Below are 27,288 nucleotides of genomic sequence, written 5' to 3'. Positions count from 1 at the left end.
GTACAACCAAGCATATGCAGGGGAGGCCTGCCACTATACATGTGTGCTTTTCACGCGTGTGCAGGGTGGCAGTTCTCCCTCGCACATGCTTGATTGTACAAAAATCTAGCATTGTGTTGGGGGAAGAGTGGATGGCATGTTGTGTGGGCAGGAGTGCTTCCATTGGCGGGGCTCAGGGACCCCACTAGTTCAGGTATGTGGTGTGCACTGGGGTGGTAGGGGGCAGAGGAAAATGGCAAAGGGTGGCATAATAAAAGGGAGGGATGCAATCTTCTCTTACTACGCCACCGACCAGATGTCGGGCATAGTTTTATGAGTGGGATGCAACCAAGGCAGTTTTAAATGTAACTCCTTGGCCAGAGGGGACCCCAAGCTTGCCTGAACCTGAAGAAGGCATAGCCTGGTACAGAGCTTTAAGGTCTCCTCCCAAATTTCTGCCATGGACCCCAGCCATGTCTGATATAGCTCTGACAGTTGTACATTCAAAAAACGGACAATCACTAAAGAAATTAAATTTTTTTTTTTTTACCTTTTATCTGGTCATTAAATTTTTTTCCCCTAATTGGTCCCATCTCTGGTTTCTACTTTCCTCTGTTTTCTATTAACTTTCTTGCCAGGGTGTTCTGCCCATATTTCTTCTTTCTCCACATCTATTATCCATCGCCCCTCTGTTTTCTTATCACCCCTTTTTCCCTGGTGCAATGCTGCCCCCATGTCCAGCACTTCTTTTCTGTGTTCTTATCTCTCCCCAAGTCCCCCTCCCCCTGTGTGTTTATGGCTGCTGCAGCCAGGCAAAGGAGATAGGTTTGGATGTTAAGCTGTGCCATAATATTTTGCTTTGTACATAAGTAATGCCACACTGGGAAAAGACCAAGGGTCCATTGAGCCCAGCATCCTGTCTACGACAGCGGCCAATCCAGGCCAAGGGCACCTGGCAAGCTTCCCAAATGTACAAACATTCTATACATATTATTCCTGGAATTGTGGATTTTTTTCCCAAGTCCATTTAGTAGTGGTTTATGGACTTGTCCTTTAGGAAACCGTCTAACCCCAGTTTAACTGCTAATGACACTTGACACTTGGCTGTTTATCTTAGTTAAAATTGTTCTTGTCAAGTGTAAATCATCAAGTTGACCTTCTAATTTTACAGTGTTACTTATGAATGAGTTACTAGACTAAAAAAAATCCTTCCCACAATGACTTTATAATGTAAAATTGTTTCTTAAAGTTTTGAGATTCACCATTATGTATACATTGCCTGCACCTATTTTAATAACATTTTGAATTCCAAGGCATGGAAATTCGTATACAGAAGCTTATATATCCTAGGATACAATTAATATATGGTGACTGCATGGCTGATCTTTTAGTACCTGTGTTTTAAATTACTAATTTTCATGTGTGTGAAGAAATTCATTGTTTCATGGGGCCCTGTGGAATTTTCTGTGAATTGTGAGTGAATACCCATACTGCATAAGGTCCTTGGGGAACACAATTCACTAATGAGTTTTACCGCCAGCATACAGTAGGAAGGCAGTTTTATTAACTAGATTATTCAGTACTTCTTTAAATTCTCTCTGGAGCTTGAGATGTCTAAACAAGATTTACAGCTTACAATAATGGACTGTGCCTCTTATCAACAAGTCTAGATATGTGCCAAGACGCATCTCATAACTATCTTTCGTTCGTTTATAGAAGCTAGATGGTATAAGCATACTGAACACAACCCTGTGATCTCTGAGCCATAATTATCTTGTGCCAGTAAATGGTCTGTTTTTGATCTGGCGCTCTTCAGGGCATAGGTGCCAACATTTCAAAATTGGGGGTGACAAACAATACAATACCCCCTCCTTTGGACAGGGTGAAGGAGCTTGCAGAGGGTATCGGCATCCATTGGCTGCCTACAAAGCTGCTTACTGTGCTTCAGGCCTTATCAGCAAGATCTTATGATGTTAAATTACCCCTCATTCTAAGAAAATTTAAGTATAAGAGTAGCATGCTTTTCATACCAAGCTACTCTGGTGGAATTCGTTACCGATGATTGATATCTGAGCTGAATTATAATCATTTTAGAAAAATGCTAAAAGCTGAGCTTCTTCTTTTTTAGAAAATTTGTAAATGTCTGTTTAATAGACAATTACTTTTTTTGGAAGATTGTAAAGGATAGTTATATTTTCCTAGGAATGCCTAGCGTCTTCCTTGTAAACCGCATAGAACTCTTCAGTGGTGTTGTGGGATAGAAATGCCGAATTATATGAGGATATGTTGCACTCAATTGCAATCATTTTACACTTATCCACATAAATCTCATCTGCCATTTGGATGCCCAGTTTTCCAGCTTCTAAGGTCTTCCTGCAATGTTTCACAATCCGTGTGCATTTTAACAACTTTTTCAATCTGCAGATTTTAAATCGCCTCACTTGTCATTCCCATTTCCAGATCATGAATAAATATGTTAAATAGCGCCGGTCCCAGTACAGATCCCTGGGGCATTCCACTATTCACACTCTTCCACTGAGAGAATTGGCCATTTAACCCTACCCTCTGTTTTCTATCCATCAACCAATTCCTAATCCATAACAGAGCATTATTATTATTATTAGCATTTGTATAGTGCTACCAGACCCACGCAGCGCTGAACACCTGACACAGAGAGACAGTCCCTGCTCAATAGAGCTTACAATCTAAAAAATACAGACAGACAAGAAATTAAGGGCGAGGGAAGTACTGGGTGAGAAAGGAACAAGGGGAGGGCAATTGAGTAGTGGCTAGGAGCCAAAAGCGGTGGTGAAAAGGTGGGTTTTCAGCATAGATTTGAAAACAGATAGAGATGGAGCTAGACGTACAGGCTGAGGAAGTCTATTCCAGGCATAAAGTGCCGTGAGGGAAAAGGAACGAAATCTGGAGTTAGCAGTGGAGGAGAAGGGGGACGATAAGAGAGATTTGTCCAGTGAGCGGACTTCACAGGGAAGATTGTAAGGAGAGATGAGAGTGGAGAGGTAATGGGGGGCTGCAGAATGGATGCATTTAAAGGGTCAGTAAGAGAAGTTTGAACTGTATGCAGAAGCGGACAGGGAGCCAGTGAAGTGACTTGAGGAATGGGCTAGTGTGGGTATAACGGAAAATAAGTCGTGCTGCAGAATTTTGGACAGACTGGAGAGGAGAGAGATGGCTGAGTGGAAGACCAGTGAGAAGCAAATTGCATTAATCCAAGCGAGAGGTGACAAGGGTTTGGATAAGGGTTCTGGTAGCATATTCAGAAAGGAAGGGACGAATTTTGCTAATGTTGTAGATAAAGAATCGACAGGTTTTGGCAATCTGTTGAATATGCGCAGAGAAGAAAAGAGAGGAATCAAAGAGGACTCCAAGGTTACGAGCCGAGGAGACAGGGAGGATGTGAGAGCCATTAACAGAGATAGAGAATGGGGGAAGAGGGGAGGTGGGTTTAGAGGGAAAATGAGAAGTTCAGTTTTAGTCATGTTTAGCTTCAGATGGCGTTGAGACATCCAAGCAGCGATGTCAGACAAACAGGATGAAATTTTGTCCTGAATTACGGTTGAGATTTCAGGGGTGGAGATGTAGATCTGAGGGTACTGTTTGTGCTTTTCGTGCCACGCCTCCAGAGTCTCTAATCACGGCTGGGCACTACTCACACAAATACAATCCCCTCGACCGATATCTTAAAAGAACCAGACAACTGGTAGCACTATTTTAGACTGTAACCAAGACAAAAAGAGACCAAGGAAGCGCTTCCTGGGGTTAACACAGGTTTATTTCATTATCCAGAGATTAGGATAAAAAAATAAGAAATAGTCCTAGAAATAGTCTAGAATATGACAGAAATGAGAACATATATAGAAATGGAAATGGCAATGGAAAGAGGGAGCAGGACATTCTTTCAGACTCCCTGGCTTGGGAGCCAAAAGAGATGTACACTGCCCACCCTCCTATCTGGCAGAGAAATAATATATAGGGTTTCTTTTCCCTTACAAGACAAAAAGGGAGCACAAGGGGGGGGGGTTGTCACACCCCCTTAGTTAGCACCTTACAGTCAGTCAGGATCTCTAGTATCAATAAAATACACAGCATCTGTTTATATTTCCTTTTGAAGATGCATTTGGTCTGTTATCCAAATGTTTTGGACCTCTTCTATTCATCTTTACAGCCTTTCTCTCACAATTCTGTTTCCTGGCCATATTCAAAGGGAGAGATTCTCCCCCTTCTGCAATAATATTTTCTTATCCAGCCCTTACTACAGGATTTCTATCTCTCTCTCCTCTGTCAGCCCTGCCCCCTACACCTGGAACTTCCTTTGATCTGCACCCTAAAAGTCTCTCAAAGGCTAATAAACACACTCATGTGAACAGCAAATGGATTGTCTTTCACTTGCTTGGTCAGAGGAAGGTGGGAGAAAGAGGTGGGGGTACTTGCTCCACCTGGCCTGCTTAATATCATTGTAATTTACAGAAAAAAGAGAAATTTCCACTTCTCATCGTCTGTACATTAATTCTTAGATATTAGATACTTAGCAGCACTGAAACTGCTTGGTTCAGGCCTTCATAAGTACAATGTACACCTCCACCAACAGTACCAAGAGAAGAGGTATAGATGGAGAAAAGGAGGGGTCCAAGGACAGAACCCTGGGGGACACCAACTGAAAGCAGGATGGAAGTTGAAGAAGAACCGCCAGAGTGAACACTGAAAGTGCGAAGTGAGAGGTAGGAGGAGAACCAGGAAAGAACAGGGCCCTGGAATCCAATTGAGGATAGAGTATCTAGGAGTATGGTGTGGTCAACCGTGTCGAAAGCAGCAGATAGATCAAGAAGAATAGAGACCTCTGAATTTAGCCAGCAGCAGGTCATTAGAGACTTTGGTAAGTGCAGTTTCAGTAGAGTGAAGAGGGCGGAAACCAGATTGGAGTGGGTCAAGAATAGGTTGAGAAGAAAGGAAGTCAAGACAACGGCGGTGAACGATGCGTTCAAGTAATTTGGAGAGGGAAGGGAGATGGGGCGATAGTTGGCGGGACAGGTAGGGTCAAGAGAGGGTTTTTTAAGGAGTGGAGTGACAACAGCATGTTTGAAGGCCGTAGGAACAGTTGCAGTGGAGAGTGAGATATTAAGGATGTGACAGATGGCAGGGATGATAGTAGGAGAGATAGTGTTAAGTAGATAAGTGGGGATGGGATCAGATGAACAGGTAGTACATTTAGAGGAGGAAAGAAGAAGGGCAGTTTCCTCAGTAGAAACTTCAGAGAAGGAGGAAAAAGGAGAGGAAGGAGAGTAGGGGGTGTGGACTAAGGGAGAGAAAGGTGGGGAGGGTTTGGTTGAAAATTCAAGGTTAATCTTACGGATTACAGGCCCATCCAATCTCTGCTCAGGCCCGCCCACCCAAGCGCACACACTGCAGCAGCCTTTTTCCACTGTGTGAGTCATCGCGTAGCGTACCACGGCACGGCAGACGGCACCTGCTCAGCTGATCTCCAGAGTCCAGCCCACCTACCTTTTCGGCTCACAGAGAGGCAGATTCGGGTCGGCACAGCACGCAGTGGCAGCGGCACTGAAATGCAGGTCGCGTCGCGATGCTTGTTGTTCCATCCTACACGGCTCAAATGGCAGGTCGGGCATTTCTGCGAGCAAGTGCTGACATTAGCACATCTGCTGACTCTGTCTGTTCCTCCTGTATTGGGAGGGGTGCGCTGGAGCTGCATCTTCTCCCTACTCTGAGGCATCGGGGCCTGCAGCCATTTTGCCGCAGCTTGTCTTTTCTACTTCTGCTATTTCCCATTCACCTCTGCTCCGACTGGGGGGGGGGGGGGGGGGGGGGGTATTGATAAGCTTCCAAGGGATATCTTTTTTTGTTCTACAATTTTACCAAAATGACCAAACTAGCTTCAGGAGAAGGCTGGATTCTTGGCCAACAGTGTGGCGGCTACTCCTCCTAGTGCTCCTAGATGTGCACAACGCTGTACACTTTATATTAGGTACTTTCTCTGTCCCTAGAAGGCTCACGATCTAAGCTTTTGTACTAGAAGCCCAAATGTTTCCAGACAGGGCCCCTTTGTGGGGGCCAAGCACCGTAGGGGGGATCACGGATGACCCAGTCAGCTCCAGGGAACACAGTAGAGGAAACTGTAGTCTGCAGGCAGCACAAAGTAGTTCATAAATGCGGAATAAACATCTGGTGGTAACACTTTAATTAATCAATAATAATCTTACACAAGCCTGACGTGAAACCACGTTTCACACTGTCAGGGGCAGCTAAAAATAATAAGTACATAAAAATACATTGTAAATCACATAATCAAAAAACATAAAAATACATCGTAAATCACCAAAACCAATCATAATGATAATAAAATCAAATGTCACGGCGATTGCGCCACTAATACACAAAAGGTGCTATAAATAGAACATCAAAACTTGTTTCAGAGTCACTCCAAAGCAACTATAAAACATTAAAATAGTATAAATAAAGCAATTCATAATCATAAACAGCAGTTAACAGTATAGCTGACAATATTCCAAAGAATTACAGGGTTGAACAACTCGCCAAGCAATACATTAGAAATCCACACAGAAAGCAGTATAGACATGTAGCAGGCAAATTCTACAGCACAGCCATTAACCCAGACTTTTAAGCCCTTCCTCAGAATGGCTGATAAAAATGAGACTATGAGTTGTAAAAAAACAAAACACAAAATGCTTGCATTCCATACTGGAACATGTCAGTGTGTTTCAACTAAAAATTGGAAAACAAAGCACCTTTGACCCTAGAATCAACAAAAATGGAGGAGTGAGATAAATGGAGTCCACTTAAAATATTAGTGAACATTAATAAAAGCCATTAATCAAATCATGATGAAAAACTTAAGCACCTAAGCGTTGCCATACTGGAACAGGCCGAAGGTCCATCCAGTGGACTGTTAAAGAGTGGCCAATTCAGGTCACAAGTACCTGACAAGATCCTAGAACAGTGAAACAAATTTTATTCTGCTTGTCTTAGAAATAAACAGTAGATTTTTCCAAGTTCATCTTAATGGCTTATGAACTTTCATGAAGGAAATTTTCAGTACCTTTTTTAAAAACCCTTCTAAGCTAACTGCTTTTGCCATATTCTCTGTCAACTAATTTCAGAGTTTAATTACACGTTGAGAGAAGAAATATATTTTCTCCGGTTTGTTTTAGATTTACTAGTTAGTAGCTTCATTGCGTTCCCCTTACTCCTACTATTTTTGGAAAGAATAAATAAGCGATTCACATTATCTCCTTTCTTCTCCCAGCTGAAGAACCCTAGTCTTTTTAGCCTTTCCTCACAGGGAAGTCGTCCCGTACTTATTTTCATTGCCTTTCTCTGTTTTCTAATTCTGATATATAATTTTTAGATGCAGTGATAGAATTGCACACAGTATTTGAGATATTTTCCCACCATGGAGCGATAGAAAGGCATTACAACATTCTCATTTTTGTTTTCCATTCCTTTCCTAATAATTCCTAACATTCTGTTTGCTATCTTAGACGCCACTTCACACTGAGCAGAGGGTTTCAACGTATCATCAATGATGACACCCAAGCAATATACCTCACTAGCATTTATCAACTGTTAATTATCTAATTGATTTTGACAGATGGCCATGCCCACTTCCAGTCATGTCAGCCAATCAGATTTGAGGATCTGCTCATTCTCTGCCCATGCCTCAACCCGCCCCTTTGTCACCGGATGTCTCACAGCCAAACCCATGCCCTGCTCCTTTTGTGTAATCCTACCCCAGGTGGCCTTATTTGATTAACCCTGCCCCAGGCCCTACCTCTTTTGATAACATCACAGGAAGTGATATCATAATTCTGTCCCTTTTCCAAGATAGCAGCGACTACTGGACACACACTACGCACCACCATCTTAGATGGGGTCGTGTGATGGGAAGTGAGGTCAATCACCCACTCCACCACCACCATTTACATTGTAGGAGGACCCTGTCAGAAAAGAAAATAGTCATTTTTAGCCTTCGGACTACTTCCTTTTTCTGAACAGTGCTGCAAAAAGGCTTGACCCCAGTCCTTTCTCCTCCTCTTCTTCCCAAGCCCCGGTGTCACAGATGTGTGTGTGTCTTTTTTTTTTTTCTCTCGAAAGAATGCTGCTAACCTAGACACCCTCTCCTCGTGCAGCAAATCCCAGCTGACAGAGCAATATGCTGTATTGTTAGACAGAATCCTCGCTTCCTCTCATATCCCCCCCCCCCCAACTCCTCCTTTATTAAGCCCAACCAAAAGAAAAAAAAGCTGTGTTTGAATTTTTAAAACAAACTTACTGATTTTACAGACCTTTTTCCTGTACACTTTTTATCAATATGGTACAAGTTGTCATGTAAAACACAGGGGTTCATTTAACAAGGAAGGTCATGTGAATGAAATGTGTAGCATCCGCCGGGTGGTTTTATTGACTGGTAAAAGTTACAGACCTGTAACTTATTTTTGTTTATAAAAGAAAAATAGTTTGATTATCAATGCTTTATACTGGGATCGCTTTGCTCTAGCAGTGTTAACCTAAGAAACGTGTAAAAATAAAAATCAAAAATTAGGAGTACAGTGCAAATAGGTACAAAATTAAAACACATGTATAGATGAAATTAACTTATAAATAAAAAAAAAAAAACAACACATGTAAAGATGTTTTTGAGTACATTACACAAGGTGTGTGGATATAATCAGTAGCCGTATGGCAGTGTGCTTAAAATTTTGAATCAAAACCATGTTATGTACGATAACACGGATATTTTTAAGTACAGGAGTCTTGTGACATTGGGTTTTGTTCCTGACAGTCCCTTTTTGCTGGATGGATATGTTTTTTGTTCAGCCACTGGCACCCTTAGATTGTAATCCATAACTAGTTCCCTTAGACTGCAAAATTTATTTTCTCGCTATTTTCACTGTTGAGTGCGCTTTCCTTTTTACCTTCAGGTGCTTCCCCCTGCTGAATAAGCTATACTCCTCAGTTTTGGGTCCGGCCAAGACAAACTCTGTGATATGTTCCTCCTTAGGGATATCGCTCATTAATTCACCTAAATAATCTCCCAATGGAGATTCGTCACCCTTCTTGCTCACAAAAATCAGAGTCTGTGTCATGAGTGTTCTTGTAGCACATCAAGAACCATGTACAGCTCTAGGCGGGCATGCATGGTTGTAAAAGAAACTATGAAGATGTTAGTGTTACCCAGTAGTCACAAAGTTCCTTTGTGTGCTTCCAGGTGATGCAAGCTGTCATCTATAAGATCACATGATAATGTGTTTTCAGGGGGAAAACAGGTACATGCACAACTCATCGGGGTCTCTCTTGATGCTTGTGGTTGGTAGATTTCTTCTTTGACCAAACTTCCCTCACAAAGAGTTTAAGAGCAGTTTTGCAGGGATCATGCTTATCTGATCAGCACGTAAAAGCATACCTTCTTTCTGGTAGAAATCGTCAATGTATGTGCTTTGTTCAGCATTAGTACACCACTGAGGAAAAACCCCGATGCTGCTTGCTTTTGACCCAGATGCATGTTTATGTATTCTGTAAAAAGGTGAGTGGATGTTCAAAATGTCACTTCTTAAATTTCTCCCACCCTGTATTGTTTAGCGATAGCCACTTCCAATTCTATGGTAGACCATATTCTCCTCAGGGTTCTCTCTGTCATCATAGGCACATTTCTTCTGCTGACCCGTCTTGGTGTATGTGCGACACAATGAAAACATGAGATTACCGTACAGCCTAGCAGGTCGTATGGGGAAAGTCCATGCAGTGGGAACACCTTGACTTTCACAAGCCCAGTATAATCAGAGAGGGGGACAAAATTTTCATGGATGATTTGGGTGCGACCAATCGTATATTCTTTAGTTTTATTGACAAAAAAGGGTATTATAGGCTGGTAAAATCATTATGGTGTTTGTTTTCTTATCCTGTTTAATCTGATAGTACAGACAGATGGCATTTGTCCTACCTTCAAAAAGGGTGTCCCGTGGAAATAAAGGTTTGGGTAATGCTGCTCTGCTCAGAAAGGTTGCACATTCCTTACTGTTTTAACCAACCTGTCCCACTCATGTTCCCAAATACTTTTGACCTTAACCCCTTTTTCTTTTAGGTAATCTGCCTTGCACAGTGTTTTGTAGTTGAGAAAATTGAAGGTGGTGCTCGTTAGCAGATTCTGTTCGTTAGAATCGAAACAGATTGTACAGCCATGGAAAAACTCCCTTTAAATTCAAAGGCTGTGCACTTGCCGTTAACGATGGCATAGCCATCGAGAAAGTAGTCGCGCACCTGCATTTTGCCGCCCTTTAGAGCGTGCCTGATTTGCGTACATCAACCAGTAGATACTGGCAGTTGAATATCTCTTAGTCTGCTGCTGATAATTGTTGGCCGATGGCTGAGCTATGGTTCTCAGTTTTAAACACATGGAAGCGAGTATGATGTATTGAAACGGGTCTGTATAATTCCTTAGGGTCATCAGCTCACCTTCTGGTATTTCTTCTACTTCCACAACCCTGTCATTTTTATAATTTCCTGTCTGTACAAGACACAAGCCTGTTGCAAGATGAACACAACCTGCATGCAGTAGAAGGCAAGTTCTTTTTGTAAATCAAATGTCTTATGCTTCTTCTCGCTGTACCATCGTGTGAAAGCTTCTTTCTCATCAGGCATTATGCTCTCAACATTTTTTTCCTTAAGCATTTCCCTCACATAGCTTTTATTTTCTATAGTGTTTTAAAAAAATGAGGCAAGAACCCTTTGCTGCCTTCAAACCCCAAAGCTTGTAGGAGCTTGCTAAGTTTCATGGGCAGTAAATTTAGAGAATCCTATAAAGCCAATGTCCAGCGTGTCAACTCTGATTTGTAAAAGCTTACTGCCCTGTGCTAACAAACCCACATCTGTCTTTTCATGTATCAGCAGAAGACAAAGGGCTTTCAAATTGAGCTATGTGAGTGTAGTCCTTGAACCGTTGATCAACAAAAGACCTTATGAACTGGAGAGGTAGCTCTGCCACTTGAATTCCCACTCATGCTCACAGTAAAGATCTGTTGCAAAGATGTAATTGGGGATGTGTAATACCGTCTGCTGCATATGTTCATAGTCATAAATGATATACCTTTCGGATGTTTTAGGCCTAGCTAGCTGTGTCTTGTAGCATTAAACAAGCATTTACTCTCTTTTGGATGCCAGGGCTGTATGATGATCTTAAACATTCCTTAGAGCAGCAGTACAGCTGCCAATTAGGGTACCTCTCTCTACCATCCCCCTGAACCGTTCGTGTGTCGGATAAACACAGATGACTGTGTAATTTGCATGTTTGGTTTTCGTTATAAGGCGTTTCACAGTGTTTATAAATAGAAATTATTCTTTCCAATGCTGTTTGTTTGCCCGGTCTGTCATTACTCATTGTCCTATGGTGTGCCATTATCTTCTGGTATTTAACCTGTTAATCACTTTGTCACTACCTGGCTAAATTGCTAAACAGCATATTAAACCCAATTGCCAGCCTTCTAAGACTTGCGTAAAAAAATTTTTTTTTAAGTATATGCAAACTGCTCATGTATGTGTACAAATCTATTTGTGTCCATGCAAAAACTTGAAAGTAACACATGAAAATTTCAGATTGTTGAAACCAAGAGTAACTGAACCATTTTTGGCCATGCACATCCTAATATGTTCCTCCCCCTTCACTTCACTTCCGAGTCTCACAAGGCTGCTTTTCTCTTCCTCCTGTCTCCAAACCAGTCTTTTTTTTTTTTTGCTGTTTGTTTTTGTTTAATCATATTTCTCTCTTCCTTCCTCCCACACTTTTAGCTATGTTTTTCTTTAATTTGCCTCTGCTTTCCTGGCCATTTTTCCTGTCTCTCTCCCCCAATACTACTTTTTTTGTCTTATAATGTTAGGCCCTTGCCTTTTTCAATGAACAATTAGTCTGTACTCTAACACTGAATTACACCTGAAATGATTATCGCTCTTCCCTCTCCTACCCAGCTGAAAATAGAGATTGTGTCCAGGTCTGCTGGAGAAATCTCCAGCGCTGTTTGTGTGTCAACTATTACAACGCTTAGAAGGCGCCACCTCTTTGCCTCCTGATATAGGTACAGAATATGTTGCCCAAGTGCATCCCTTATTGAATGGAAGATTTCTGCTCTTTCATGGGGGAGAGACTGGAAGTAGAAGGTTTGGCAGCTCTTTACTATCCCTTCCCTTCCCTCTTCACCATGTTATTAACACATTGCTAGTGATTTCTGCCCTGAGCTGAGGCTGGAAAGAATAGATTAAAAGCATAAATACACATTTACACCGAGAGACAGAAGAAATGCAATGTTTTTTATGAAAATGCCGTTTTTGAGATGCAGGTGGTCATTGGGTACTCCTAATACAAAGCTTAGGATTTCTGGAAGTCCTGCTACTAATTAGAAAGTCGGTTATAAAAAGGAGTTTTGTGAATCTCTGTAGCATAAAGTAGCTTGATGTTGCAGGAATTCAATACATTCTTTTATTCAAAAGCTACAGTACAAACCCCCATTTATACAGAATGCTGAACTAGCATCTGTCACGGCTGTTTACTGCATGATTGCATGGGTGACATTAGTACTCAGGAAACACTGACAATGGAACCGGTTAGCTGGCTTCAAATGCTCATTATGTAAGTCACCATGACTTTTTTTGTTGAGGTGTTTTGGACTTTTGGAGGGTGAATATCTTGGAATTTGAAGTCTTGAAAAGGAGTTATTTGGAAGATGTCCAAATATCTTTGACCACCCACAACTCAAAGTTAAGACCCAGGTTCTGCAGGAGGTAGAGCCCTCATAAATGGGTCAATAATGTCTACAGACCAGCACTCAAAAGGCTGTTCATATATTATTTATTTATTGTGATTTTGCTCATACATTTTTTTTTTGTAGTAGCTCAAGGTGTTACATTCAAGTACACTGGATATTTCTCAGTCCAAGGACGGCTCACAATCTTAAGTTGGTACCTGAGGCAATGGAGGGTTAAGTGACTTGCCCAAGATCACAAGGAACAGCAGTGGGATTTGAACCAGCCCCGTCTGGATGTCAAGACTGGCGCTCTAACCACTAGGCCACTCCTCCACTTCATATGCACCAAGGTGGTGTGGTGTGATGTTCCCTTACTACAGCACTTGGACCCAGACCTAGATCAAACTTTTTTTCTAGAAGGTCACTTTGCCCAGGCCACATCTCCTGTTCTTTTCTATCAGTGAATTGTTGCTTTATTTCCCCATGCAGCAGAATCTGTAAATCTGTCTGAGAATGTTGAGAGAAGGAAAGGTGACATGACCACCTGTTCTCTGAAAATCCAATTGCATTTTCACACAGCAAAGACAGTGTTCTAGAAAGACTATGGTTTCTCAACATCAAACCAGATCCTATATCTATGCAGCTGACCTAACATTGTTAACCATCCACGCTCTTCCCCTATGCCCCTCCCCCCTTCTAGAGTTACCTTACTTCACATTAACTTCCCTGAATGGATGGATACATGTGTTTGCACTGGTCTATTTTGTTTTCACACTTTGTAAGGCTTTTATGTATAGAAATCCACATGCTCACCTTTTGCATATGGCAGGCAGTAAGCAAACAGATTCTGGATGGAGGAAGAGAGAGGAGATGCTGCATGATTGGGTGGAGGGAGAGGAGATGCGGCATGACTGGGGAGAGGAAAAAGATATAGATGAGATTGTATGGCTAGGGGAGAGAAAAACATGGAGAGGAGATGCTACATGACAGGGGGAAGAGTTAATGAAAGACTTGAAAATAATAGAAGCAGAATGGGAGGGCCAGGGTGAGGGAAAGAGATGGAGAGCTGAGACAGTAGAATAGAAGAAAGCTGGAAAGAAAATATCAGTCTGAGATGTATGTGGAAGAAGTGAAGATACAAGGAGAGAGAAAAATAAGAAATGGATAGGAAACCCTGGAAAAAGTTAAGAGAAGATGGGAAAACAGTAACCAGTGCCTACCACCTACAATTAGAAAAATTAAATGTCCAGAGAACAAAGGTAGAAATAATTTTATCTTTAAATGTAGGGTGAAATAGTGTGGAAGCCATGTTAGTCCACATTAAACCCCTTGTTTACTAAGCCGTGCCAACACAGACCATTTGCTTTGAATGGGCTGTGTCAGCATTGCCATGTGGCTTAGTAAACGGTGGGGATGGGGTGGGGAGGTAAATGATAAACTAGGCCAAAACATAAATACTTCAGCACCGACTTTGGTTTCCAATTACAGGTGGTGCCATCTAATCACCACTAATCTTCTTTGGTTCCGTGCCTTTTATACAGGATTCCTTTGTGTATATCCCACACTTTTTTTAAAATTCTGTTACCATTTTCATCTCCACTTCCTGTGAGAGGGCATACCAGGTATCTACCACCCTCTGTGAAAAAGTACTTCCTGACTTTATTCATGAGTCAACCACCCTGCAACCTCAATTCGTGTCCTCTAGTTCTACCACATTTCCATTGTTTGTAGGTTAATGCCTTTCAGATATTTGAATGCCTGTATCAGTATCATATCACCCCTGTTTCTCCTTTCCTCCAGGGTATACATGTTCAGGTCCTCGAGTCTCTCCTCCTATGTCTCCGACGCAAACCCTGTACCATTTTAGTCACCTTTTCTCTGAAATCGCTTCACGTCTCTTTACGTCCTTAGCAAGATACAGCCTCCAAAACTGAACACAATACCCCAAGTGGGGCCTCAGCAATGACTGGTACAGGGCATCAACACCTCCTTTCTTCTGCTGGTTCTACCCTTCTCTATGCAGCCTAGCATCTTTCTGGCCATATCCACCGCCTTGTTTCATTGTTTCGTCACCTTGAGATCCTCAGACACTTTCACTCAAAGATCCCTCTCCTGAGTTGTGCTTAACACTCTCTCCTCCTACCTGGTACATCTCCTTTGGATTTCTGCATTCCAAGAGTATCGTTCTGAAATTCAAGCATTACAAATACAATTTTTGACATGTATGACAAGTTTGCTTAAAACGTTTGAGTTGTAAAGTGAGTGAAAATGAGTATATTGTGTGAATGAAATGCAGGGCTGGAATAGACAAATTTTTAAAAGGAGATAAATATTCACCAATTGAAGCACAAAGAAATAGGACACAAGTAAAAGAGAGAACGTTCACAGGGAACTAGGCTTCTTTTTATGGTTAGTTTAAAATAGGATCAGAGGATTGAACTGTGAGATGTCCCTCAGAGATTATTCTGTTTTCTCTTCCCAGGTCTCTCTTGTGTAGGCCGGCTTTGAAGAAACAATAAGTGACTGAAAAAATAGACAAAATTGTGCACACGGAGATAGAAAAGAGACAGACCTAGAAGAGAGAAATGGAAAAAGATAGAGAGGAAAGTAGTAAAGCCTAACCTGGTTAAGGGCTCCTTTTACAAAAGTGGTGCTACCGATTTATCAGCACGCTGAATGTGCAGAAGCCCATTCAGTTCCCATGGGCCTCTTCGCATTCAGCACACGCTAATTGGTAGCGCCACTTTGTAAAATGAACCCTGAGAGTTTTGAGAGAGATTTATCTCTGGAACCTGTAAAACAAATGTAAAAAGAAATTTAAAGTGTCTAGTTTTAGTTGAATCAGTTCAGTTAATAAGTTAGAGCAACAAATTAAATATTTAATCTGGGAAATACAGTATAGATTCGATTTATCCTACATAAATGGGACCGAGCCATTTTTGGATAAGTGAAAAGTCAGATAATACTGAAAACAATGGTAACCCCTTTAAAAAAAATGCACAGAAAAACAGACTTTATGCATAAAGAACAGGCATAGGGTGTCTAATAAAATGTTTGTTAGCACTGACCAGCAGTGTGTGAAACCAGAAAGCACAAGAGAACCTACATACTTCTTAATGGCAATGCGATGATGTCACCCGGATATGTTGGATAGGTCTGTCAGATAATCGAGACTATACTGTACTTATGAGAGTGTTCCTGAACTTTGAATGCACTGTTGCCAAGATTGTAATTGAAATATATTATTGGCATCTGTTTTAGTTTTATGGAAAAATTTAAATATGTTAATATTTATTTATTTATTGCATTTGTATCCCACATTTTCCCACCTTTTTGCGGGCTCAGTGTGGCTTACAATACATTATGAATGATGGAAATACAGTTTGTTACAATTCGGTTATGGATTACATTGTGAAGAGTTATACGAGACAAAATCAAAGTATCGTTAAGGAATATATCAGTGGAAGGACATTCTTAATGTGAAATTCCATCACTAGTGTTAAATTTAACTGAGGAACATAAAGAGGCATATTTTCAAAGCACTTAGCCTCCCAAAGTTCCATAGAAACCTATGGAACTTAGCCTCCCAAAGTGCTTTGAAAATATGCCTCATTGTCTACAAACTGTGACATAAGTAACATCTCTGTGTATTTTTTTTTTTACTTTGCCACCGGGGTTTATATATTAAAGGAAAGATACCGATCCTGTTGGTTGCAATTTATGATGACTGAAAAGTGTTTGGGAAAAGTTGGTGGTTTCTCATTCACTTGTGTGTACTTCCACCCCTGATGTAACCTGTGCACAACATGGCTATGTTGGGTCTTTTTACGATTTTAATTCAGAAAAAAGTGTGTTACTTTTTTTTTTTTTTGGTCTGCTCTCTTGTTTTATCTTGTCCTTTGTGATCTTTGCCCGTTTACTCCAAAAACTGACATCCTGAAGTGAAGGGTTACAGTTTCGGGTATCAGCACGTGCTCTTCAGTGTCATCACCGCTTTCAATTTTGAAACACCTCTCAATAGATTTTAGTGGTTGCAGTCTAATAAAAATGCAGAAATATTTTGGGTGCTAGTATGTCTCCTGTCTGAAACACCTTTTTGGAGGGAGGTGAGGTGTTTAAAGCAAAAGGAGGTAACGTGAAGTGTTCATTAGAGAGAAAGTTTGAGAAACGGCAATATAAGGATGATAATTCTCAGGAGCAGTAGATTTTTGTAGCTGTTGCAGCCTCTCTTTAAAAACTTTTTATTCAGTAAATATCTGGTTTTAATACTGTATTACATGACGTGTGTATAAATGGCTTACATCTGTAATTTGCTCAGCTCATTGGCAAGGATTTAAACATTTTTTGCTTAAATAGTACTGTTTACATTTGGCACAGTTTTGGTATTCAGAGACAGATGCTAGTTTCCTCTGAATTCTTTTCAGACTGGGAAGGCTTAATTAGGAAGGATTGGAATTTGTCTCCCAATAAATTGAGAGACAATGTGGGTTTTTTTTTCCTTTCCATATTTTAATCTTCAATTCCCTTCTTAGCCAGACAAATCCTATTCTTATAGTAAAATAAATAATTACACATAATAAATACACAAACACACACTCTGATGGTAGTGAAATGCAAATTGATGCAGTCTACAAGGGTAACTTATACAAAACAGTTCCTGACTTTAAATTAACTTCTAACTAGAGGGATTGAATTTAATGAGCAACGGTGAATTTTGGGTGTTTTGATGTTACTGTACTAATAAAGAGATGGTTACTGTGGCCAAGCAGAATAAGGGCATCTTGGAGCTGTCAATCACAACTGCTTCAGGAGTCCATGCAGAAAGCTACCACATACCTAACCACAATACCACACAGGTTTTGTGCACATGTTGCTGGTCAAGCAGTGAGAAAGGGGTTGCATGCAGATGTTAACTCGTTCGGCTATACATTGCATTAAAATGTAATGTAATCATTAAGTATTCCGCTCAATCCACAGAAGGAAACGATGGCTTTTGATGTGTGCATAGGAAATTTTTTGGCAGATCTGGGGCGGCGTAGAAGGATTAGTTGAGAGAGGATTTTGTGCCTTTTTTGTGGTGTGTGTTGTGGGTTTATTTTTATTTTTTTAATTCCCTGTTTTTCTTTTTCTTCAACCAGAACAAGTATCTGCAACAGGAGGTAACAGCAATAATGCATGTTTGTCTGAAGAAAAAAATAATAACAAATGGTCGCCGCATCTCAAAAAAGATATAGTGGAATTAGAGAAGGACACGAAAATGATAAAGGGGATCCCTATGAAGAAACGCTAAAATGGCTAGGGCTCTTCAGCTTGGAGAAAAGGCAGCTGAGGGAAGATATAATAGAGGTCTATAAAATAATGAGTGGAGTTGAACGGATAGATGTGAAGCGTTTGTTTACGCTTTCCAAAAATACTAGGACTAGGGGGGCATGCGATGAAGCTACAATGTAGTAAATTTAAAACGAATCCGAGAGAATTTTTCTTCACTCAACATCTAATTAAACTTTGGAATTCGTTACCAGAGAATGTGGTAAAGGTGGTTAGCTTAGCGGAGTTTAAAAAAGGTTTGGATGGCTTCCTAAAGGAAAAGTCCATAGACCATTATTAAATGGACTTGGGGGAAATCCACTATTTCTGGGATAAGCAGTATAAAATGTTTTGTACTTTTTTGGGGATCTTGCCAGGTATTTGTATTTTTAAAACCTGACTGAAAATCCTTGGCCAACAGGTGAAAATTGAAATCCTTTTTGTTGGTTCCTGATGATAGAAATGGCTTTCAGATTTGTTTGAAAAATCTGGATGACGTATCTGTGTTCTTATAAATCTGGTTTGGATTTGCCCAGTGTCTGCAGGCTAGTCAAATATGCTGGGAGCATTTATAATAAGTACATAAGTATTGCCACACTGGGACAGACCAAAGTTGAACTTCTATTTAGTGCAGTCTTTTATCTGCCTTCTATCCACAGCAGCCTCTTTATTTATTTATTTATTTATTTATTTATTTTGAAAGGGGGTGGGAGGGTTTTTCCATGTTTCCTACACAAGAATAAATTGGTATTCTTGAGCATGGTGGTGCTGTGCATTTCTCTTTCTTTCTTTCTTTCTTTCTTTCTTTCTTTCTTTCTTTCTTTCTTTCTTTCTTTCTTTCTTTCTTTCTTTCTTTCTTTTTGTGAATTTTGTATTCGTGTTTGCCCCTGTTTGCTACCCGGACTGTGGAATCTTGAGTCAGTAGAAATGTACCAACTCTTACTCCAGCTTCAAAATAAAAACTTATGTACCATAAATATTATCGTGCATGGGTATTTTATCATTTTGCATTTTGTTCTGGATCTAAAGTACTGGTAAATGATGTTTAGTTCTTTAGATCAAAACAAAAAAAAAAAGCCTACTATCAGTAGGAGATAGACATGGGGAAGCCACTGCTTACCCTGGGATTGGTAGCGTGGAATGGTTCTACTATTGGGGTTTCTACCAGGTACTTGTGACTTGGATTGGCTACCGTTGAAAGCAGGTTACTGGGCTAGATGGACCATCGGTCTGACCCAGTATGGCTATTCTTACATTATACTAGGAAAAAAAGCCCGTTTCTGACAGAAATGAAACAGGCGCTAGCAAGGTTTTCCTCGGAGTGTGTGTGTGTTTTACAGCGTGTGTGTGAGAGTGAGTGTGTGTGACAGAGTGAATGTGTGAGTGTGTGTGACAGAGAGAGTGAGACTGTGTGAGAGAGTGTGTGTGTGAGAATGAGTGTGTGCCAGGGGCCCCCTCCCTCCCCAGTTTCAGGGTCCGCCCCCCCCTGCAAGGTCCAGTGTCCGCTCTCCCTCCCTCCCCACCCACCCAGTTCCAGGGTCGTTTCCCCCCCCTCTCCCCCAGTTTCATGGTCCCCCCTCCCTCCATCCCAGTTTCTGGGTCCGCCTGGTCCCCCTCCAAGTTCCAGGGTCCGCCCCCCCCCCTCCAAGTTCCAGTGTCCGCTGTCCCCCCTCCCTCCCTCCGTCCCAGTTTCTGTGTCCGTCTGGCCCCCCTCCAAGTTAGTTCCAGCGTCGTTGCCCTCCCTCTCTCCCTCCCTCCCTGTTCCAGGGTAGTTGCCCCCTCTCTTTCCCTGCCCTCCAGCCACCCACCTGCAACGTGGTGAAGCTGACTCTGTGGCTGAAGTGAAGGGTTTTTTTTTTTTCCTTCATGTTCGTCGCTCTGTCACCATCTCTGTCGGCCCCGCCCTCGTGCCTCTGATAGGTCCGCCGCCCTCGACGTCAAAACATGATGACGTCGAGGGCGGCGGACCTATCAGAGGCGCGAGGGCGGGGCCGACAGAGATGGTGACAGAGCGACGATCCTAACGAACCCTTCACTTGATGCCATGGAGTCAGCTTCAGAACGTTGAAGGTGCCTTTTATTATAGTAGAGATTTGATGTACCAACTTCACAGCCCTTCGTGCTACTTTGCTAATGATGACGGCAACACTGCCTCTGTTCTCTAATCCATGCTATATGAAAGAAAGTACTGTTCATTTACATCCCTTTTCCTTCAGTGCTTAGCATTGCACTACTTGTCATAGCTCAAAACTGTAATAACTAGGTTATTCATGTTGCTTTTAGTTCATCACCTTTTTTATTTTGCCTTACAGGTGAGAGTTACGTATGTGCATCCAATGAACCGTACCGCAAAGTTGACTACATGAAGAACGTTAATCCTAACTGGTCCGTGAATGTGAAGGCCGGATCTACCCGGTCCGTGTTCTCTCTGTCACCTTTGAAAACTGAAGTGAAGGAAAGTAAAGATTTTATCAAGCCGAAGCTGGTGACTGTCATTCGGAGTGGAGTCAGGCCCCGGAAAGCTGTGAGAATCCTCCTCAACAAAAAGACTGCCCATTCCTTTGAACAGGTGCTAACGGACATAACGGATGCCATCAAACTAGATTCGGGTGTTGTGAAGCGGTTGCGCACGTTGGACGGAAAGCAGGTATGATGAGTCTCTTCGAATTTGAGAGAGGGGGTTCCTTATGATATAGCAAACAATTAGGAAACTGTACTGTCTTTGATGGAATGTTGTGTCTTTGCTCCTTCCTCGTGCTGGTGAAATGGTAAGCTATAAACGACTTGCTAATCTGATGGCCCAGTGACAGAAATAAATTCTAGTGTGATGGAGCTGGAATCGACTGTTGCACCATGAGCTCTCTGGTTTTGGCAGTACTAGTAGGATTGCTGGCAACCCAGGGGAGGCAGTGCATGAAATGTATTATCTAGTAGAAATACCTGGTGGTTAGCCTGAGGATAATTCTATAGAAACTTAAAAATATACAGTTGAGTGCAAATATTTAGGTACCCAAGTTCAGCTTGTATATTTCAGTGAATCCCAAGTTAATTGAAGTTGGCCCAATCTCTCTACATGGATGTGGCAAACTGCAAACCTGAAAGAGCTTCAAATCAGTGTGGTTTTCAGGATATCCCTAATGAATATGCATTAACTATAATCACTGAAAGAACTGTTATCCTATATAAAAAATATATATTTTTTTCATATCTTAAAACATTCATTTTATAGCCCAATCCAAACTAATGGAGTTATCCTTTATTTCTATAAATTGTTCTTGCTTCTATAAATTACCCTTATAATTAGTTAGATAGAAATAGTCATGAAAAACGACAGGCTGAAGGCAATAATTCCCAATTATCAAATATAATTCAGTCATTGTTCTTTCATTTGAATTGCCAGTACTTGCATGCTGCGATTGAGCGATCATCATGTGTCCTTAAGCGTCCTCAGTTGTAAAACTTATTCTACTAAATTCAATGGGATTTATAATTTATATAAGCTGAAAGTTCAAAGTTCCATAGGCAAGTTGGAAACTCCAAACCAGAGGTTTGTAATCAGTGCTCCACATGTTCATTTAGTCTCTACATGCCTTCATGTTTCACCAATCAAGTCGTCCTCAGGAGACTAAACCTAAGACACAAATCTCTTTAACATTGCTATCACAAAATTATATCCACCACCCCATGATTCCATTTATATTAACATACCTTAAAAGTAACATTTTTGCATAGACCCTTCCGGGCTAGGAGTCTAGACCAGCAGGACCTCAAACCGGAAGCCAACTGTCGGAAGTTGGATCATCGCAGAGCTTAGTACCTTAAATACATAGAACCATCTGTGATGGGTTAATTATACAAAAGACTAATCAACTTTTATTAACCCAAAGGGTTCAGTATTCTGTTTAAATATCAGGTGCTGTGCTCTCCTAATCAATTCTGCTGAACTATCTCCTCCTCTCTCTAATATATTATTTATTGCAGGACTACAAGACACAAGTCGTCCTACCTTATGACATGCTAATCTCCAATGGTCAGTTAGAGGAACATCCATTTTTATCACGTCTCAAATTGCTAAGAGGTTGTGCAATCCTAAACAGCAAGGGGGTGCATGGAGCAGCCTCGCAGCGGTCTGCTCTTCCAGTCCCCTGCCCCGGAACAGGAAGTAACAATAGAGGGGAGCAGGCTCATGGCTGTCTGCTCTGCCAGTCCCCTGCCCCGGAACAGGAAATAACAATAGAGGGGGCAGGGGACTGGCAGAGCCAACAGCCGCGTACTCGCTCCATGCACCTCCTTGCGGCTCACACCCGGGTCGGACTGCCCCCCACTGCTCCTCCCTTGGTATGCTATTGATGTGGTTTATGGTTTATTAAAATTTGCTATACCACCATGACTAACTGGCAGTTCTCAGCAGTTTACAGTAATTTAAAAACATTATAAAGGAAAGGAACTACAAAAATTGATAGGAAGAAGGGGGGAGCACGCACACAGGGTAAAAAAATATAAGGGGGGGAGGTGTTCAGAACTGGGTGCCCTACTTAATGAGGATGACCACTACTCCCATCTTTGCACATATGAGTCTCTGAGCTCTGATGGTGAAGTTGCAAGCTTAAAAAAAAAAAAAGAAATACATTCCATAATAAGTCTTTGTTCTAAACACCTCTCATTTACATTCCAATTTGCAAAAAAAAAATGTGGACTTGTTATAAATTTTCTCTGCATATGATGGGTGTTCTAATGATGTGGACATCCTCTTCTCACCACTTTGAAGTGTCTCTAAAATGTCCTGCACAAAATCCACAAGAGTATAAGGAAACCGGGAATCCTACAATGGAGCACACAGAATCGAGTGGGAAATGGTTAACAGCTCTTCAAGGACAAGCCATGGAACACCCAAAAGTTGATTAAACAACTCTTTATTGAGACTCGAAACGCATTGCTGACAGTGCATCTATTTGGACTATTTTTAATAAGACATTTCCTAAAAGGTATTTGTAAAGACCAGTTTACTGCAGCCTGGGGCATATTGAATTTCCATCACTTTGTACCACACTAGACTCCTGAGGCAGGCACTTTTAGCTGAAACACGGTGCAGTGTTGAGTCTCAATAAAGTGTTCGATCTACTTGGACTATCTGCCCCCTCGGAGCAAGAGTCTTAAATGGTTTATGATAAGTTAATCTCCACAGAATTGCCTTGCATTCCACCAGCTTAGCTTATTTGAGTGGCCAGTAACATGGAGGAGGGAAGGAAGGGGGTAGTTGTCATTTTCCCCACAGGAAACCTCAGGGGGGTGTCATAAGAGCACAGGCCCTTTGGGGCAAAGGAACGGTTGAGTTGTGCCTTTCTAGGGATAGGGATGGGAGGAGGGTGGGGTTGAGTTAGTAGTTTTTGCAATTGTGTTGAGGGTGGTGAGAGGGACAGAAGGGAGGGAGGGACAGACAACAAAAGTTGGATTTGTTTTCAAAAAGTTATGAATCTTGAGAATGTATTGCATTTTGTTTGTATATGGATTTCTTCAATAAAAAAGATTTAAAATAGAGTGTTTGATCAATGTGTGGGTGTTCTGTGATTTGTCCTTGAAGAGCCATTATTCATTTCCCACTCCGTTCTTTCTCTAAAATGTCCTGCTCTGGAACAGTCTGCTGATGGTAGCAGTTTTTTTTTCTTTTTTGAGGCCCCCAGTAACAAGAGAATGGGACAGCTGTGGTAGGTGTTTAGAGCACAGCTTCCTAAACAAGCCTAACAGAATTGTAAGCTGTATATCAAGCTATACACCTCCTTAAAGGGAGTTCTTTTTACCAAGGCATGCTAAAAACTATACAACCCATTGTTTACCTATAGGTTGCATGGCACTTAATGCACACTAATTTGTTAGCATGCCTAAGTAAAAGGACACCAAAGGCAGTTAATCCTCAATAAATAAATGTCAGCACACTGTTCTAATGCAAGCTTATTTCATTGGCACCTGATACTGTAAAACGGCACTGTTATAAGTGAAATATAAAAAGAAATGACAGTTAAATCAACTGCGTGAATGTCACACTGGCGCCCTGTGATCAGTTAAGCATTCTACTTTACTAGAACTTAAGGATTTGAAAGCAAGTTCTCTCCACCACCAGTAGAAACTCATCAGTTATAAGATCTTTGCATTTTTGAAATATTAACTGTTAACGTTATCCCACCTTGTCTCATTAAAACAATCGAATGTGCTGTGGGAGAGACACACAAAGCATTTTCATAACTGATGTAAAATGGGCAACCAAAAATATAAATCCTGTTATTTAGCCCAAACCAAAAGCTGATGCCGTTTTTGCTCCATACTGTAGCCCAGATATGTGTTTTTAAATGTGAGTCCTTTGTGTTATAAATAACATTCCCACCCCAACAAATGGTGAACACTTTGCATTTAACCTCACCCGGCATATTCCTCCTGATGTGAGAAGCCTTTACAAATCAGCCTGCTTCCCAACCGTGTATATGGAAGGGGGCAGGAGAACAGATACTGGGGGGATTTAGGGTTGAGAGCAGAGCAGCTAGCAACAGAAGAGTTGATTTTGTTCTTACACCTTGCTCTCTTGCTCAAAGCTCTACTTCTGAATGCCTGGCTGCAAGCCTCACCTTAAGGTAAAGCAATCATCTGCCAGAAAGAAGTGCCTACACCAGAGTGAGGCCTGGAAACCCTTGATGGATGCTATGGGGTAGCATTGTATATTAATGAGAGCCTTGAATCAAATAGATTGAAATTTCTGCAGGAAACAAAACACTTATTGGAATCACTGTGGATTGAAATTCCATGTGTAAAGGGGAAAAGGATAGTGATAGGAGTGTACTACCGTCCACCTGGCCAGGATGAACAGACGGATGCAGAAATGTTAAAGGAAATTAGGGACGCAAACAAACTGGGCAACACAATAATAATGGGTGATTTCAGTTACGCCGATATTGACTGGGTAAATGTAACATCGGGGCATGCTAGGGAGGTAAAATTCCTTGAAGTCAAGGACAACGTTATGGAGCAGCTGGTACAGGAGCCGATGAGAGAAGGAAAAATTCTAGACCTAGTCCTTAGTGGAGCGCATGATCTGGTGCGAGAGGTAATGGTGCTGGGGCCGCTTGATAACAGTGATCATAATATGATCGGATTTGATATTAGCTTTGAAGTAAGTAGACGTGGAGGGGCATAATCGAACGCGAACGCCTATCTCCATGGGAGTCTGTCTGAAAACGGGTACGTGAAGAGGTGGGACAGACAGTATTTATTTTTGAAAAAATGGACATTTTTCAGCTGGGCGTTTGTTTGTTTTTTAACGATAATGGAAACTAAAAACGCCCAGCTCAAAAACATCCTAATCCAAGCCATTTGGTCATGGGAGGGGCCACAATTTGTAGTACACTCGCCCCCCTGACATGCAGGACACCAACTGGGCACCCTAGAGGTCAGTGCGGTGGACTTCAGACAATGCTCCCACATGCATAGCTCCCTTACCACGGGTGCTGAGCCCCCAACCCCCCTCCCCCAAAACCCAGTACCCACAAATGTACAACACTACCAAAGCTCTTAGGGGTGAAGGGGGCACCTACATGTGGGTACAGTGGGTTTTGCAGACCTCCCATTTACCAGCACAAGTGTTACAGGTAGGGGGGGATGGGCCTGGGTCTGCCTGGCTGAAGTGCACTGCGGTACCCACTAAAAGTGCTCCAGGGACCTGCATACACGCAGGCCTCTAGGACATGTGGCTGCTATATAACATTTTATTTCAAAAAAGCTCCAGTATTAATTCAAAAAACTTTTAATTATTCTAATTATATTAAATTAAAACAAGTCTCTCTAATCTTTATCTCTAACTTCTTATCCTGTGCTGCACTAATCAATATCTACAACGGCACTGAAAGCGGCATTCATATGGAATTATATGCACGTTACAATCACACAACAATCTTAAATGATATCATGATACTTAGTCTCTGTAAAACAGTGGTTAACGCCACGCTTTCCGCGTGACCGCTGTGTTGTAGTCAGTCAATTGTATTTGTCCCAAATGTGCCGCTGTTCAGTTCAAGCAAGAACACTCCATAAGCTGTTCATATTCACATATCCCGTTGTGCAGCATTATACAGGAATTTAAGAAGCCAGTGAAGCACTCCTTAATCAACTTCTGGTGTGTTCAATATATATCGGTTCCCCAATGCTGATCCGCATTTCACTAGATCTTCCTCAGGAGGAACCACCATTATATCTACAATAATTTAACAATAACCTCATTATAACCTTCACCATCCTCCATGTTTTAAACCTAATATTACAATATGCTTTAAATAAATACTCTTTCACATACCTCTATTCGGCTACACGCCGGTTAAAGGCTCCCTCAGGCTTGGACCTCATGCCGCCGCATCAGGAGTTACTGCGTCAAACGTCATTTCATAATTTAAAGGGCTAGATATAAGGCACCTCCCTATTAATTAAAGAAACAGGCCTCATACCCACTCAACTTCCAAATTGAGGCCATTGGGAGTAACCGTACCCCATGAAAAAATGAATCGCTGCTCCATAACTAACAACCTAGCACTAACGTCCCCGCTTCTATTAGAGCAGGGAAGATGCGCTATTACCACACATCAAAGTTGATTCATTGAATGACCCAATAACGACCAATGTGCTACCAAAGGATTTTCTTTCTTACCATGTTTAATATTACTGATATGCTCTGCTATGGATCGAGAAAAATATATGCAGGAGGCTTACAGTCATTTGGGACAAACGCAATATTACAGTTTGATAGAGCATGATCCTACCAAAAGGTTACAGGATGTGATTATGGACTGTGTAAATACGGCTACTATGGATGGAATTTTTACTAGAACGGAACAGAAATTTTTGTGCCATCCTTGTCCAAAAATTCCCTGCATTCATTTTGTTCCAAAGATCCATAAATCACTGGAGAATCCGCCGGGGCGGCCCATAGTATCTACCTGGGACTCTGTGTTGGAGCCAATAGCCAAATATATTGACATGCTACTTAACCCTCTGGTAAAACAGGCAGAGTCATATGTTAGGGATTCTATGCACTTTATTAAGCTATTGGAGGGAATGAAGCCCCAGTTGGGTGATGATTTTTATATGGTGGGCCTTGATGTTACCGCTCTCTTTACAAATATACCTCAGGGTGAGGCTATACAATTGGCCAAAGACCACTTCGCTAAGATCCACATACCGG

At 41.5% G+C, this 27,288-nt stretch overlaps 1 protein-coding gene across 3 annotated transcripts in view; it reads left to right on the top strand.

The window, feature by feature from the left end:
* The window catches only part of DCLK2 (doublecortin like kinase 2), a 341,471-nt gene that overhangs the window by 22,322 nt on the left and 291,861 nt on the right, over window positions 1–27,288 (top strand). For all 3 annotated transcript variants that reach the window (XR_003940738.1, XM_030191660.1, XM_030191659.1), the window contains exon 2: window positions 20,384–20,718. Coding sequence is in view for 2 of the 3 variants with exons in the window: in XM_030191660.1 (XP_030047520.1) it covers window positions 20,384–20,718 (335 nt within the window). In the remaining variant the exon portion in view is untranslated. The remainder of the gene's footprint in view (window positions 1–20,383; window positions 20,719–27,288) is intronic.

Source organism: Microcaecilia unicolor, chromosome 2 (genome assembly GCF_901765095.1).
Source record: "Microcaecilia unicolor chromosome 2, aMicUni1.1, whole genome shotgun sequence".
NCBI lineage: Eukaryota > Metazoa > Chordata > Amphibia > Gymnophiona > Siphonopidae > Microcaecilia > Microcaecilia unicolor.
This window is presented reverse-complemented; position numbering and strand designations above follow the sequence as displayed.